The following is a 15834-nucleotide window of genomic DNA, read 5'->3' as shown; positions in this document are numbered from 1 at the left end:
CCATCCATTTCATCTGCGTCTTGTGCGAATTTTTGTTATTGTTGGTGCTTACATAATCCTGAGTGATTTTATGTAGCTGCGCAGTGTTAGGATTTCACAATCATTTCAAAAAGACTCGAGATTCTGGCATAAAATATTTTTCTTTTCCAAAAAAATTAACATCTTTTGCAATAAGTGGGTGAACGTATGCAAAAGGAAGGACAATTTCTGTGTTCGCAGATTTAAGTTTAAACAAACGTGATTTTAAGTAGAAATTTCACTTGTTTTATAATACAAGTAATTTTTTTTTAATTTTTTTTGTATGATTAACTGTATTTTAATATTAGGTCAAGTAATATATTTCGTGCTAAATACTGAGTTATTATCTATAATAATAACGTATTTCACTGTAAAAAGGTTATTTATTGAATGAATTTATTAAATGATATTTAAACGTGTATATATATATATACATTTGTAGCAGCAAACCACGGTCTGATTACCATCTTTGTGCTGGGTGGATCTTTTAGGTTCCACAGTGTAATTAGAAATGAACAAAAACAAAGTGTGATTCAATCTGAAATATGAATACTCCATACCGAGGACACTTATAACAGATACAAGAAAATATTAACGTACGATATTAATTACATTTTTAAACAGCTCTAAGGTATATTCAAAAAAAATTATGGGCCGGCCGTACATTAAATTATAAAAAGTTTCATCTACTAAAAATACATAAACCAATAAAAAATTACAAATATGTTTAAACTATCCCAGTATATATACTTAAAGTCCAGAAATTATGTTTATCTAATGAACTGCATTAGACGACATAATTAAAAGAAAGTTCAAAAAAGGGTCAGAAGATACAGAAGCACCGGAGGTCGGGGCTTCGTTTCTCGGAGATCACGCAGGAACATGAAGCCAGGGCGCTTGTGTGCTGTTGAGGAAGGGAGATGAAAATGACAATTCGGCGTCCGGCTCTCGGACCCTGTCTGGAACAGTCCGAATCAAAACTGATCAGAACTTGTACACAGACAGTATACGGGGCAGAAAATGCCCAGAAAAGTTAAGGGGAGGTTGAGGAAAGTCGCGGATCGTCACTCACCAGACAGGGAAGTTGGCTTCTATTTACCGATGCGTCGCCCGCCAGGAACTGGATCCCGCGAATACGCGGATGGACGCGGATGTTTTATTCATTTCAAAAGAAATAACTTAAAAGAAAAATAACTATTACACTTTGTACTACGCAGATGGACTAAACTACTTGAAAAAGATTATAGGGATAGCATCCCTTATTTAGGCGACTACATAGTCGGTTGCGGCTGGATGGAAATCTTGCAGTGTCTCGTCGACTCGCCGATAATTGCAAAATGGTCCATCTGCAGTCGCGACGCGAAGTGTCTCGCGAAGAACCGTGTCTCGTAATTAATAGAAACTGTTATATCAAAAGTGGAGGGGGGGGGGACTGGGAGTCCGGACCGAAAGTTTCCGATGTTCCCCGAGTGGGCGTCATAAAAAAAACTCTGACTGATGTCTTGAAGTTGGTATCACTGGCCGACTTTAGCGCTACCTGTTGAGGAGTGTCTGAAATAAAAAAGAATCGACTCGCCCAAGGCATCTGCTTAAACCAAGGGTTAAAGGGGCAGTCAGGTGCTACACTCTGGTCCGGCGGCCAAGATAATTACTTACTGTTTCTGCCGCTAGATGTCGTGGGGTGGTCCATCTTTGCACACACATTTTTTATGCACGTAGTCCTTGGAGACAGTTGCTGTCTGCTGGGGTTTATGACAGGTCATTGGTCTTAGGCGAATTCTTAGAACCGAGAGGGAAGGGGGTGGACAAAAGCGCAACGACGCTGGGAACTAGCGTCCATGACGTGACTCCAGGGGAGTGAACCTAATATGTATTCGTGACGGTAAAGGCTGTGGTCAGCTCGTCTCTGAGAAATGGTAACAACTCGTCAAGAGCTACTGTATGCAGTTTTAGTCATGAAGTGAAGTAATGTTACAGGCCTGGGACGTGCCTGTAAGCGAGGGAAATTTTAAGCGAGCTGCCAACAAAGTATTAGATCTGCAAAAGATCCTATAGGTCTCTGGGAAAGGTGCTTCAGACTACTGGCACAAAGTTTAACTTAGGGGAGTACACCAACCTAACAAAGTGTAAATCGCCCTTTAGTAACCAAATTATAGAGCAAAAAAAATTCCAAAAAAAATTTTAATTATAATAAAATTTAAAAAAAAGTGTCGAAATACCAAATTTCCGGCACATACTCCCCCACTGAAAGGCGGAGCCAGGGTAAGCAACCAACACTGAACATAAAATGATTGAAATCTGTCATACTTACCCTGTACCAGAATCGACTTAGTTATACTACTTACAATACCTGATGAACTTACTAGGTAACATTGCCATACAAAACAACTTTAAAAACTAAGTGATATGATTATTCATTGTTTACACATAACTTTATGAACTTGGTATCATCATTCTCTTACGAACTAAGTTACATATTTATCTTATGTACTAATTTACATCTCTCTTATAGTTTAAGTGTATTTTCCAGACTAAGTGGATCTTATGGACTAAGTGGATTTTACATGCTAAGTAGCGCCACTTAAAAATAATATCTTATCCTAAAACATTCTTAATACTAAACATCTGAAATGTAAACACTCTTACGAACTAGTACTTATATAGTAATAATTATTACTTATAATTAGAACCTAGGATTTTTATATCTGTCAACACTGCGTGTTGCAGATGGCATGCCGAAGCTTTGTTTAAGACTCCTCGAATAGGAGTAGAGGGCTGCACCTAATTTAAGTTGGGGTGCACCTTCGTTAGATGCGAAATGTGCGCGCGCGTTATGTACGCACCAGAACTTGGGTCGGATAGGGCGGCCGTTACTGGGGTTAAAAAGCGCTGTATTTGCCACGGGCCATTCCAACGATAAGCAAGTTTGGCTGATCGCTTGTCGATCGCCTTACTTAGAGGGTGTGATTTGCACAACACCATATCACCAAAGTAGTATAGGATAGCCGGTCCTGCGGCAGGATGCAGGATGTGGAGCTGTGTGTCCTATCCGCCATATTGGATTGTGACGTCACGGCGGCCATCTTGGATGCAGCATAACGGGACACAACGTAACGGGACACAGCGTAACGGGACATAACATAACGGGACAAGTAGATCACGGCAGCCATCTTGGATCCGCCATCTTGGATCCGCCATTTTGGATGACGTCATTTTGTTTTCTAGAAAATTCCGGCATTTTGTTTTCCTTCATATTATAAGTAATATTAATCTAACTTTCATGCAAGACGTCGCACAGCGGACCACAGCTGGCCTTACCGCAGCATGTCAACAGATGTGCTCCACACAAGGTCACAGACACCCCTCCCCCCTTTCAACACGCCCGACGGCCGAGGCCCGCGGCGTCTGTTGACAGCTGTAATCTTATCAAGCGTGCATGTCCACACGAGGCTAACCAAACCCCCCTTCACCCCGCCTCATCACCTGAGAGGACATTACCCTTTTCGTCAGCGGGAATGCAAAATGTTATAAGTACGCGACCCACTGATTATGCAGAGTCAGGGCGCAACTAAATAGTTTGAGTGTTAATTTAAGTTTAAGTTAAGAGTGTTTTGTGCATTGCATGTCAACCTAGATTAAGAGTTATATGTTCTAAGAGTTTTTAAAATAAGATAAACATGATCACTCCGGAGTATCTCCTTAAGGACGAGATAATTTATGAGCTCACACTCCGGGGACAACCGACCTCAGGAGATGTCCAAGAGCTCAGGAAACGACTCAGAGCCGTTTTCCAGAAACAAGTACAGCCAATTGCCTGGAATGTACATTTGGACCCACTAGAGGAGTTTAATATTGTCTGTGGTAAGTTCCAAGACATAAGCGCTTATGCTAATGATGTGCACAACGAAACAAACAAAACAAACATATTCAGAACCATCACACGACTTAACAACATTGCCACTATATTCCACAACCTGTCCATATTATCAGGAGGTAAATTGAATGGTGTCTACACCAAAGAAATTTACAAATGCCGACAACAAATACCTGACCTAACACATAAGTTGAGTGCAAAACTCATCACCATACAGAACCCACTCTTCGAGAGTATTACTGACGTAATTCCCATCCCTCAGCAACAGATGCCTGTTACAAGTACACAGCCTAAAGCAACACCGACAGAAATACCGGGACTACAGACCAAGGTCACTCTGGTGTCTCCATTACCAGTATCACCTCCGCCTCCGCCTTCATCGCCTCCACCAGTTTCCTTTACATCAATCCCGTTTCCGGCAATCACTACGATTGGCCACCCATCCACCCACATGTGGTTTCCCTCCACCTCTATCGCGAGGCCGGTACCCCAGCCAGTCACCAAGGTCACCTACACTCGGCCTATTCCCGAAATAATTGAGCACCCCTCTCACCTCACCCAACCAATGTACCTTCCACCAATCATGGCGGGTATGTTTAACCCATACCTCCAGTTCCAGTCAGCATTTTCATCCTTCCAAACCACCCCAGAACTCCACACTCCCTCTGCGGCCGTTGGCACCCAAATTTCACCCCTACCTCAGGTAAGTGCATCTAGCACCGCGACTTCTCTTTCACAGTCCACCGCCATGACAGCTATTCCCCAACCTGACCTACAAATTCCCCAAGTCAGCCCTTCAACCTCGTATCTCCCTCTGGCACCTGCAGCACCCCTCCCTCCACACAACCCTAATCCTGCACCAAATCACCCCCCACCACCACCTGACCAAGTTCAAACAACCCATTTCTACAACAAAATCGCCCACCCAGCAGAAAGACTACTCACCAATCTCCCAGAAACAAATGGATTGGATCCTAAAAAACTGATTGAGTTTTTGCGACTGTTACTCAAACTACACCAAAAATGCAACCTACCAGACAAAGAATTGTTTGAGATAGTTTTTCCCCTTACCCACCCACCTCTCAGCGAACGAACCTCATGTGCAATAGAAAATAACCTAACTTTCGATCAGTACCATGCTGACATATTAGATTTTTTTATTCCAGCGTGCATGCTCACAAACCTGCGACTTGATTGGTACAGCAGACTTCAACAGAAAGACGAACCATTAAGAAAATACATTTCTGACATTAAGGAAGCCGCTCGATTCCTTAGATTAGGCGCCTCAAAGTGCGAAATCGTGTCCAATATCCTAGATGGAATTAGCCCTGCAGAGAGATCGCGAGCAGTTTTTCAGAGCAGACCACATACATCTGCGAAACTGGACCGTTTGTGTATACATACCACTAATGTAGAATTCGCCGACTACCAAAGGAATCGTTACCCGAGTTCCCTTGATTGACACCCCATTCTGTCAGTATCACAACCTCAACCGAGAAAAGAGAACATGAATACTTTTCACAAAACAAAACAAAATGATTACAGTCACCATCAGAGTGGATAAAATCATTACCAGCAAAAGAGGCCATTTTGTAAATTTTTTAAAAGAACCGGGCATGTGATTGAACAATGCCGCACTAAGTATAGACAGAAAAATTATTACTACTACAACAATAACAACAACAACAACAACAACCCAAAAAACGAGTAACGAGGTGGCCAGAAAGCAATCCTTCTGTGCCAGCTAAACAAAAATCATCTTCAGATAATTTCTGCAATACAGTCACTACTCCACATGCACCGAGTAGATACAATAACATATTTAATTACCACCCAAAGAGTAATCACGACATACAACAACAAAAATATACAAAAAATTCAAATAGATCACAAAAGTCAAACAAGTCTCATAGAAGGAAAAAACGCAATAAGTACACAAATTCGAATAAGGTAAAAAATTCTACCAACCCTAGGACACATTGTGAAATTGCATCAATCCTAAAAATTCAGGCAAGAGGACATGTCATAATATATTCGCAGGTATACCAACAGTATTACCTTATGCGAGCACTTTAATTGGCAAACACGAAATTCCAGGACTGATTGATACAGGCCAGTCCGAAGTTTTATTTCAGCAAATCTTTTTCATGTTTTACAAAAGGAGAAATTGGTTCAGGAAATTAAACCAATAAGAATACAATGTTTCACCGCATCAGAACAACCACTAAAGGTTAACCAAGTAGCCATCATTAAAGTTAAAATTGATGTATTTACCTGGATGTTTCCATTTTTAGTTGCACAGGATTTAGCTACTGATCTAATTAATGGATCGGATTTCATTTCTAAAACATGTTTAGTAATTGATTTGCGAGCAAGAAAATTCAAGTTCAAATTTAATAAATCTGGTGTTATCCCATTTCTTTAATCTAAAATCCAGCTGAGGATGAATGTGAGTTATCCCTGACACACCTCGACACATCGCAAAGAAAAGTAGTGGAAAATCTATGTCATAACTTCCCAGATGTCTTGACAAAAAAAATAGGTCGCACTCACATAGTGCAATATGATATAAAACTTTTGGATAAATCCCCAGTCAGATGTCACCCATATCAATTATTGGGTCCCAAAATGGAAATCATGCGCGAACACATACAAGACCTATTGGACAAGGATGTAATTGAACCATCGGCTTCCAGTTTTTCCTCTCCAGCATTTTTGGTCCCCAAATGTCAAGGTCACCGCTTAGTTGTGGATTTTCGAAAAATTAACAAACAGATAGACATAGAAATGGTACCATTACCTGATTTGAATTCAGCTTGCCATTGGTTTAGCAAAGCCAAATATTTAGTGTTTTTGATCTTAATTCGGCCTACCATCAAGTACCATTAACACCAAAGTCAAAACACCTCACCGGCTTTTGCGTGCCCTGGAATTTGTATCAATATAAAGTAGTTCCATTTGGACTAGCCACAGGCGCTCAGGTACTGACTCGCCTCCTAGACCAAGTTTTTGGCGATTTAAAATTTAAATTCGTATTTAATTACCTGGATGACGTTGTAGTGTATTCCGAATCTTTTGAAGATCACATAGCCATTTGTCTGAAGTTCTCACCCGGTTGCGTAAAGCAGAACTGACAGTAAACACAAAGAAGGTTAAATTTGCAGTTTCTGAAATTTCTTTCCTAGGACACATAATTTCTAGTAGAGGACTAACAATTGACCCAAGCCGCACTCAAGCCATTGCAGATTTCCAACCTCCAAAAGTAATTTCTAGATTTATTGGAATGGCAAATTTCTATTCCAAATACGTCCCAAATTTTGCAGAACATGCAGCCCCTTTAAATGCTCTTCAGAAGAAAAACACATCATTCAATTGGGGTCCTGACAAGACAAAGCTTTTAGTTATTTGAAACAAGCTATAGCCAGCCCACCTGTTCTTCGAATGGTGGATTTCATTAAACCATTCATACTACAGACAGATGCATCGAGTGTCGCCATTGGTGCAGTTCTATCAGAAGAGTTCTATGGCCACAGGCAAACAATAGCTTTCACCTCTCGCACCCTAACTCATCAAGAGAATACATCGTCCTCAGTTTATAACTAGAGTGCCTAGCAGTTGTATTCGGAATCGACAAGTTTCGACAATACCTTGAACACAGGGAATTTTTATTAGAGACCGACAATCAGGCCCCTGCTTGGCTTTTGGCTCACCCCAAGCAACTAGGAAAACAAGCAAGTGGACAGCAAAAATTTCCTCACTTAAATTCACTATTCAACATATCAGAGGTACGCAGATTATTGTAGCAGATGCTCTTTTTCGAATGTTCGAGAATCCCTCCAAATCTAATCTTCAGGAGGAACCCCCAGTTTCATGTAATGCTCTACTCACGGATTTTCCTTTAGCGTTTTCAGACTTACAGTGCCACCATAATTCAGATCATTACATTTCAGATATTATTCAGCAATTAAAATCAGGTACACCGCCAAAATATTTCAAGATTTCAAAAGGTCTCCTGTATCGACGAACAGCACAATGCAAAACTTACAGAATAGCCCTTCCTTAGAATTTAAGAGACATGGTTTTTAAACATTATCACAGCTCACCCATTGGAGCACACCTGGGAACATACAAAACCATTGACAGCATACGCCGTCATTTTATTTGGGATGGAATGCATAAAGACATTGCTGAGAAGGTAAAATTATGTAAATATTGCGCCCTGAGTAAACCAGCACAGAAAAAACAATTTTGATTTTTAACATCAGATGTAGGCGAAAGGCCTATGAAAAAATCATTTATAGATTTTGTTGGCCCCTTCCCCCGTTCTAAAACTGGACACACCATGCTTCTCGTAGCTATTGATGCATTTTCTAAATTTGTATGGCTCATTCCCCTCCGGCGAGCCACCGCAGAAACCACAATACAAGCATTGCAAAATAACATTTTTAAAATATCAGGATTACCTTCAATAATTGTGTCAGATAACGCATCACTATTTACATCCAGACTTTTCAAGAAAATGTGCTTTTCCCATGGCATAATCCACAGCCTTCACATGCGGAGCGTTTTAATAGGAACCTCCGAACCGCTTTAATAGCATATCATGCGAACTCGCAGGATAAATGGGACACTTATTTCGTCTGGTTACAAATGGCTTTCAACTATGCCCGACATGAGGGACACAAAACCACACCATTTGAAATCATGTTCACGTATAAACCCAATTATCCACTTTCTAATCTCTGGTCACTACAAGAGCTTCTCCCAGATAATCCTCGCAACATAAAAGAGGTCTGGAGAAGAGCTCAGCATAACCTGAACTTAGCCCATGCGGCAAGCAGGCAGAGATACAAGAAGAAACGTTCGCCTAATCCATATAGAGTAGGCGAGTAGTATAGGATAGCCGGTCCTGCGGCAGGATGCAGGATGTGGAGCTGTGTGTCCTATCCGCCATATTGGATTGTGACGTCACGGCGGCCATCTTGGATGCAGCGTAACGGGACACAACGTAACGGGACATAACGTAATGGGACAAGTAGATCATGGCAGCCATCATGGATCCGCCATTTTGGATGACGTCATTTTGTTTTCAAGAAAATTCCGGCATTTTGTTTTGCGCCATATTGGATGATGACGTCACCGTTGCAATTATCTTTATCGTCGCCATCTTGAAATTTAGACGCCATCTTGGAAATCCGCAATTTTTATGTTAGAAAATCGGGATAAATTCCAAAATTCATAAAAAAATTAACTTATTCGAATTATGATTGATTATATCGATCACCGTCCTCGGTTCAAACACGGTGAGTACAAAAAAAAAACTAAAAATGGCGACAGGCTCCTCCCTCAATGGTGGATGCAGGCAGACTGACTCCTACCACTTTTTTTCAAAGCATATATATCGTCAGCTGGTATGACGACATGACCGCCATCTTGTCTTCGTCTGCTGGAGATCACCATCTTGTTTTCGTCCGCTAGAGTGTGCTGATACCATGTTAGTATAATTATCTGGTCACCACACCTTTGACCTTGACCTTGAACTTTGACCTTGACCTTGAACTTTGACCTTGAAATTTGACCTTGACTTTGAAATTTGACCTTGACCTTGAAATTTGACCTTGACCTTGAAATTTTGACCTTGACCTTGAAATTTGACTTTGTCCTGGAAATTTGACTTTGTCCTTGTCGACCCTTATGGATCCGACATTTTATGTTCAGTACATGCTACCAGGAGCTACCACCTGCTGGAGTACACCATATTGTGTGTGTACTTGTATTATAGAGTACATTTCCATCTGGTTAATTTTATTCTAACCCGCTACAGTGCAGTAATCATTTATTATGGAGGTGCCCCCCGCCATCTTGAAATTAGACCGCCATCTTGAAATCATGTAATAATGTAGCTAGAAAAGTGGGAAAAAATCCAAAATTCATTAAATAAATTTGTAATCCATATAATGATTGATTGGATCGACTAAGGTCCTTGGTTCGATCCCTGGCCGATACAAAAAAACTTTAATTTAAAAAAAATACTAAAAAAGTGTTAGGTTTGAGATAATAAAAACACCACAAGTTCTTTTAAAAAAAATTTATTACATAAATTCAATACACTACTACAAGTACAAAAAAAAAACACTGACAAATTACCAAAGCCTTTTGGATTCCACGATTCAAACAGTCTTCTTATTGTACGGACTAAGCCTTTTACATGACTTTAAATGTCTATCCGATCCGTTCATCATCACAGCCAGAGTCGGACTGAAGTTCATAGCACTTATATAGTCTCATTAGCCGGTACAACACATGAGTCATATCAATAACCATGTTCATTATACGTCTCGGAGAATTTTTTATAATGACGATGTAAGCTATCGAGACGTGAAATTAGTTTATTGCACTTATTGCACTGAAATTGTATTCTTTGAACATTATTAAAACAACCGCTTCTTTCACGTCTGCGAGCATTTGAGATGATAGTAAATGATGCACCACAGTATTTGCACTGATGCGAAGTACGCTCTTCATTAATTGAAGTATTCAATGCTGATGAAACTTCAGCTGATGGTGGAACAGCACATATCGAAGTCTCCTCCAGTGTTGTCAGAGGCGTTGCCAAGGGATCTGCTCCAACATCGTCGGCGCCGACGTCATGATTCCCGTAGTCGATGGTACATCCTCCATCGAGTACGACGTTAAAGTCGGTAAATATGCCATCGAAGTCTCAAGAACAGCCAATTACACGTCTTATGCACCAGAATAAACAAACTAGGTGATTTGTACACCGTCGACGTCAGTAACAAACTGAGCGTCCTGCTGTCTAGGACTCGTTTATATACATTAACCGGTTTGAATAATACGATAGTCAAATCAAGAACAATTTACTAAAATACTAGAGTCAAAACAACATTAAAAAAATAGAAGCACCATCTAAAAAAAAAGGAAGCACATTTGGAAGCACCGACAACGAAAAGGCAGCACATTTGGAAGCACCGACAACGAAAAGGCAGCACATTTGGAAGCACCGACAACGAAAAGACAGCACATTTGGCAGCACCGACTACGGAAAGGCAGCATATTTGACAGCACCGACAACGCAAAGGCAGCACATTTGGAAGCACCGACAACGAAAAGGCAGCACATTTGGAAGCAACGAAAACGAAAAGTCAGCACATTTAGCAGCCCCGACAACGAAAAGGCAGCACATTTGGAAGCACCGACTACGAAAAGGCAGCCTATTTGGAAGCACCTAAAACGCAAAGGCAGCACATTTGGAAGCACCGACAACGAAAAGACAGCATATTTGGAAGCACCGACAACGAAAAGGCAGCACATTTGGAAGCACCGAAAACGAAAAGTCAGCACATTTGGAAGCACCGAAAACGAAAAGTCAGCACATTTGGCAGCACCGACAACGAAAACGCAGCACATTTGGAAGCACCGACAACGAAAAGGCAGCACATTTGGAAGCACCGTCAACGAAAAGACAGCACATTTGGCAGCACCGACGACGATAAGTCAGCACATTTGGAAGCACCGACAACGCAAAGGCAGCACATTTGGAAGCACCGACAACGAAAAGGCAGCACGTTTGGAAGCACCGACAACGAAAAGGCAGCACATTTGGAAGCAACGAAAACGAAAAGTCAGCACATTTGGAAGCACCGACAACGAAAAGGCAGCACATTTGGAAGCACCGACTACGAAAAGGCAGCACATTTGGCAGCACCGACAACGAAAAGACATCACATTTGGAAGCACCGACTACGAAAAGGAAGCACATTTGGAAGCACCGACAACGAAAAGGCAGCACATTTGGAAGCACCGAAAAGGAAAAGTCAGCACATTTGGCAGCACCGACAACGAAAAGGCAGCACATTTGGAAGCACCGACTACGAAAAGGCAGCACATTTGGCAGCACCGACAACGAAAATACATCACATTTGGAAGCACCGACTACGAAAAGGAAGCACATTTGGAAGCACCGACAACGAAAAGGCAGCACATTTGGAAGCACCGACAACGAAAAGGCAGCACATTTGGAAGCACCATCAACAAAAAAAAAAAGGCAAAAAGGAAGCACAAGTTACGAGATCTAAGTCTTAGTTAGAAATCAGAATATAAGAAATAAAAACATTAAATTCTTATAATTTAAATTATTTATTTTATTGCTTTACATTATACAAATGCAAGTAAAACAAGCCACTATTGTATGTAGCCAGCATTCCTCAGTTCCTTGAGTATGAAGGATATTTCTTTGATGCACGAATATTTTCCTGCACAAAGCGAACCATATAGAAGCCTTAGCCGGTTAACCAATATGTTTGGATCTTTCCATGATGTGTAATCATTCTCTTCTACCACCATCTTCCCTGCACCTTTATAATAAATATTATGATCTCTGGTGTCTTCCGTTTTACCACCAACCTCAGGGTAACTTTCATGTTTGAGACGGTGATCATCACAAGCTTGATCAGATTTATTTAATATATCACGTCGTCTCCACCGTTTCGGTCTCAGGACACCACCACATTCTTCGATCTTGGTAGCTTTAGGTGCTTCATCATAGTCTATGTCTTTGTCAACAGCCTCAGAGTCACTGTAACAATCACCGTAGAAGGAATCGTCTTCACCCAATTTACCGTAATAATTCGATGTTGATGATGTTGAAGTGTCTTCATCGTCTTCATGCTTCCTTTTTAGGAGTCCATCATTTTTACAAAGTAGGAAAGATCTACTTGAATTCGGCTGGAATATATTCTCACTTTTCACGTTAAGGATTCTTCCATTGTCTTCATTCTTCCGTAAATCATCAACCTCCTTCAATTTAAGTTCTTTGTCGAGATCGGAAGAGCCAAGAAAATTATTGTCGTAATGTAGATCACTCTTCCTCTCTCCTCTGGTATTTTTATGGACTAAAACGGGAAATTTTCCCTCGCAACGGGAATTTTTCCCGCGTAAACGGGAAATTTTTCCTCAAAACGAAAATTTTTGGGTCATTTTGAGTCATTTTTGAAGAATTTTGAGGATTTTTTGAGTCAAAAATGGCTTCCGTGACGTCACAATCCAAGATGGTGGACCGACAATCTCAATCCACAGCCTGAAGCCTGTTTCAGGAGGATAATTTACATACTACTCACGTAAGAATAATATTGAAGCTGTGTTTTAATCACTAATTAACTACATAAAAAATGTTTACTTCCTACCTGAAAACAATGTTGCATTTGTATTATTTGGTAATGTTATATATCCGAATTTTTGTCATTATATACATAAATTTAATCCTCCCAAGGTTTTGTTTTCTGTATTAAGTTGACTACTTAAATCATAACGACACGACACGAGTCCTCGGATTCTTGCTTCAGCACGTGCCGACAGCTAGGTCCTCATTCCCGGTCGAGCCACACAGTGCAACAAGGACTGAAGCTTGGTATTGGAGACATTCAAGAGGGAGATTAACTACCCTTAAACACATCAAGTCGATCTGGTCCCCGGGCATTTGGTCAGAGGGCCAGATTTTGAGGTGCGGGGGAATTTGAGATACAGAAAAAAAATGTTATTCCTAGGGTACTTCCATGGGCAAGTTCAAGGGGAATTGTTGTTTATACTAACATGCAGTGCGCTTAAAAATATTAGGCCTAAAAACAAAACTTTAGAAATAAATTTAAAACTTGTTTAACAATGGACAGTAACTCGTGTTTTATTACAGAAGTTATATTAGCTGTATAGAAATGCAAAACAATTTATTAAATTTAAATAATAAAAAAGACAAACAGCCTATGTTTTTTAAAAACATTAGTATTTAATTGCATAAGTTGATGTTCTAAAACTTATGGTAAATATACTTGATTTTTTTTTTATTTTATGTTGTTTGAGGGAAATTGGAAAAGGAAGGGGACGTCAAACGATTATCTTTCCAGAGCGCTAGCTACTTGGAATCGGGGCCTGCTGGTCCTGCAACAAGGCAACAACACTTCAGTAGCATTTTTTGCCAGTTATATTACTTATAAGAGTACCCTTCTGTCTCAGATGAAGTAAAACTTGTTCCAGGGACGTAGCTGAGGAACCGCTTCCTTCTAGGATTAAAAAAAAAAAAAAAGCTAAGATTGATTAAGGCTCGAGAGAGATTATTTGGGAAAGGTTAAATATTTTGGGTTACAATGACGTATTTCCTCGCCATTATATCCCGACATGCCTCATGCACAGAAACGACAGAAGTTGTCTTTTTAAGTGTTCTATTTTTAATGACGGTTTGCACACATGTTACTATAAGCATGTCTTTCATACAAACCTTAGCCTGCATGTTTCATGTATTTAACAACGAAATCATCAGACAATTGACGTAAGAACCCATCATTCAAAACAATTAAATACACACCAAAATATAAAATGTACAGATATCTCTAAACAGAGTTCTAAAAGTTTACAATTCCCTGAGCTTTTAGAGTGTCTGGCATTTTTTTTTTAAATTTAGTTAATAACAAAACGTGCAAAGAATAATATAATAGTCATACTGGACTCCCTCCTACACAAAACACTGGCTACGTCCCTGCGCGTTCACTGGGTGCCTGGGTGGCTGGGTTCCCGGGTGCCTGGGTGCCTGGGTGCCTGGGTGCCTGGGTGCCTGGGTACCTGAGTGCCTGGGTTCCCGGGTGCCTGGATGCCTGGGTGCCAGGGTGCCAGGGTGCCTGGGTGCCTGAGTGCCTGGGTGCCTGAGTGCCTGGGTGCCTGGGTGCCTGGGTTCCCGGGTGCCTGGGTGTCTGGATGCCTGGGTGCCTTGGTGCCTGAGTGCCTGGGTGCCTGGGTGCCTGGGTTCCCGGGGGCCTGGGTGCCTGGGTGCCTGGGTGCCTGGGTACCTGAGTGCCTGGGTTCCCGGGTGCCTGAGTGCCTGGGTGCCTGGGTGCCTGGGTTCCCGGGTGCCTGGGTGCATGGGTGCCTGGGTGCATGGGTGCCTGGGTGCCAGGGTTCCTGGCTGCCTGGGTGCCTGGGTTCCCGGGTGCCTGGGGGCCTGGGTGCCAGGGTGCCTGGGTTCCCGGGTGCCTGGGTGTCTGGGTGCCTGGGTGCCTGGGTGCCTGAGTGCCTGGGTGCCTGGGTGCCTGGAGGCCTGGGTGCCAGGGTGCCTGGGTTCCCGGGTGCCTGGGTGTCTGGGTGCCTGGGTGCCTGGGTGCCTGAGTGCCTGGTTGCCTGGGTACCTGAGTGCCTGGGTTCCCGGGTGCCTGAGTGCCTGGTTGCCTGGGTGCCTGGGTTCCCGGGTGCCTGGGTGCCTGGGTGCCTGGGTGCCTGAGTGCCTAGGTGCCTAGGTGCCTGGATGCCTGGGTGCCAAGGTGCCTGAGAGCCTGGGTTCCCGGGTGCGTAGGTGGCTGGGTGCCAGGGTGCCTGGGTGCCTGGGTGCCTGGGTGCCTGGGTGCCTGGGTGCCTGGGTGCCTGGGTGCCTGAGTGCCTGGGTGCCTGGGTGCCTGGTTGCCTGGGTACCTGAGTGCCTGGGTGCGTGGGTGCCTGGGTGCCTGGGTGCCTGAGTGTCTAGGTGCCTGGATGCCTGGGTGCCAAGGTGTCTGAGAGCCTGGGTTCCCGGTTGCCTGGGTGGCTGGGTGCCCGGGTTCCCGGTTGCCTGGGTGGCTGGGTGCCCGGGTGGCTGGATGTGGCGAGCGCGCGGGAGTGCAGGGGACGGACTGTTGCAGGCCGTGTACTGTGAGAAGCTGTCATGTCGCATGGGGCGCAGCTGCTGGACCAACAACCAGCCGCCCATGGACGGGACGCCATGCGCCCAGCACAAGGTGAGAACAGCCACTGCGACAAGTCCATGCCATGCACGGGATAAACTTTTTCTCTGCCTTTACATTCATTCATTCCTTTAGAAAACCAGTTTCCAAGAAATAATTTGTAATATACTAAAAAAAAAAAGATATTCTAACTTTGTACAACACATGGCTATTGTTATTTTTTTA

The 15834-nt window shown here is 42.5% G+C and overlaps 1 protein-coding gene across 1 annotated transcript in view; it reads left to right on the top strand.

Annotated features, from left to right (window-relative positions):
• The window catches only part of LOC134529979 (A disintegrin and metalloproteinase with thrombospondin motifs 6-like), a 225691-nt gene that overhangs the window by 89049 nt on the left and 120808 nt on the right, over positions 1-15834 (top strand). Inside the window, exon 10 of the mRNA XM_063364509.1 lies at positions 15568-15663. Coding sequence (XP_063220579.1) covers positions 15568-15663 — 96 coding nt within the window. The remainder of the gene's footprint in view (positions 1-15567; positions 15664-15834) is intronic.

The sequence above is a fragment of the Bacillus rossius genome, chromosome 1 (assembly GCF_032445375.1).
Source record: "Bacillus rossius redtenbacheri isolate Brsri chromosome 1, Brsri_v3, whole genome shotgun sequence".
In the NCBI taxonomy this organism is placed as follows: Eukaryota; Metazoa; Arthropoda; class Insecta; order Phasmatodea; family Bacillidae; genus Bacillus; species Bacillus rossius.
Note: the sequence above shows the minus strand (reverse complement) of the source record. Positions and strands in the feature narration are given on the sequence as shown.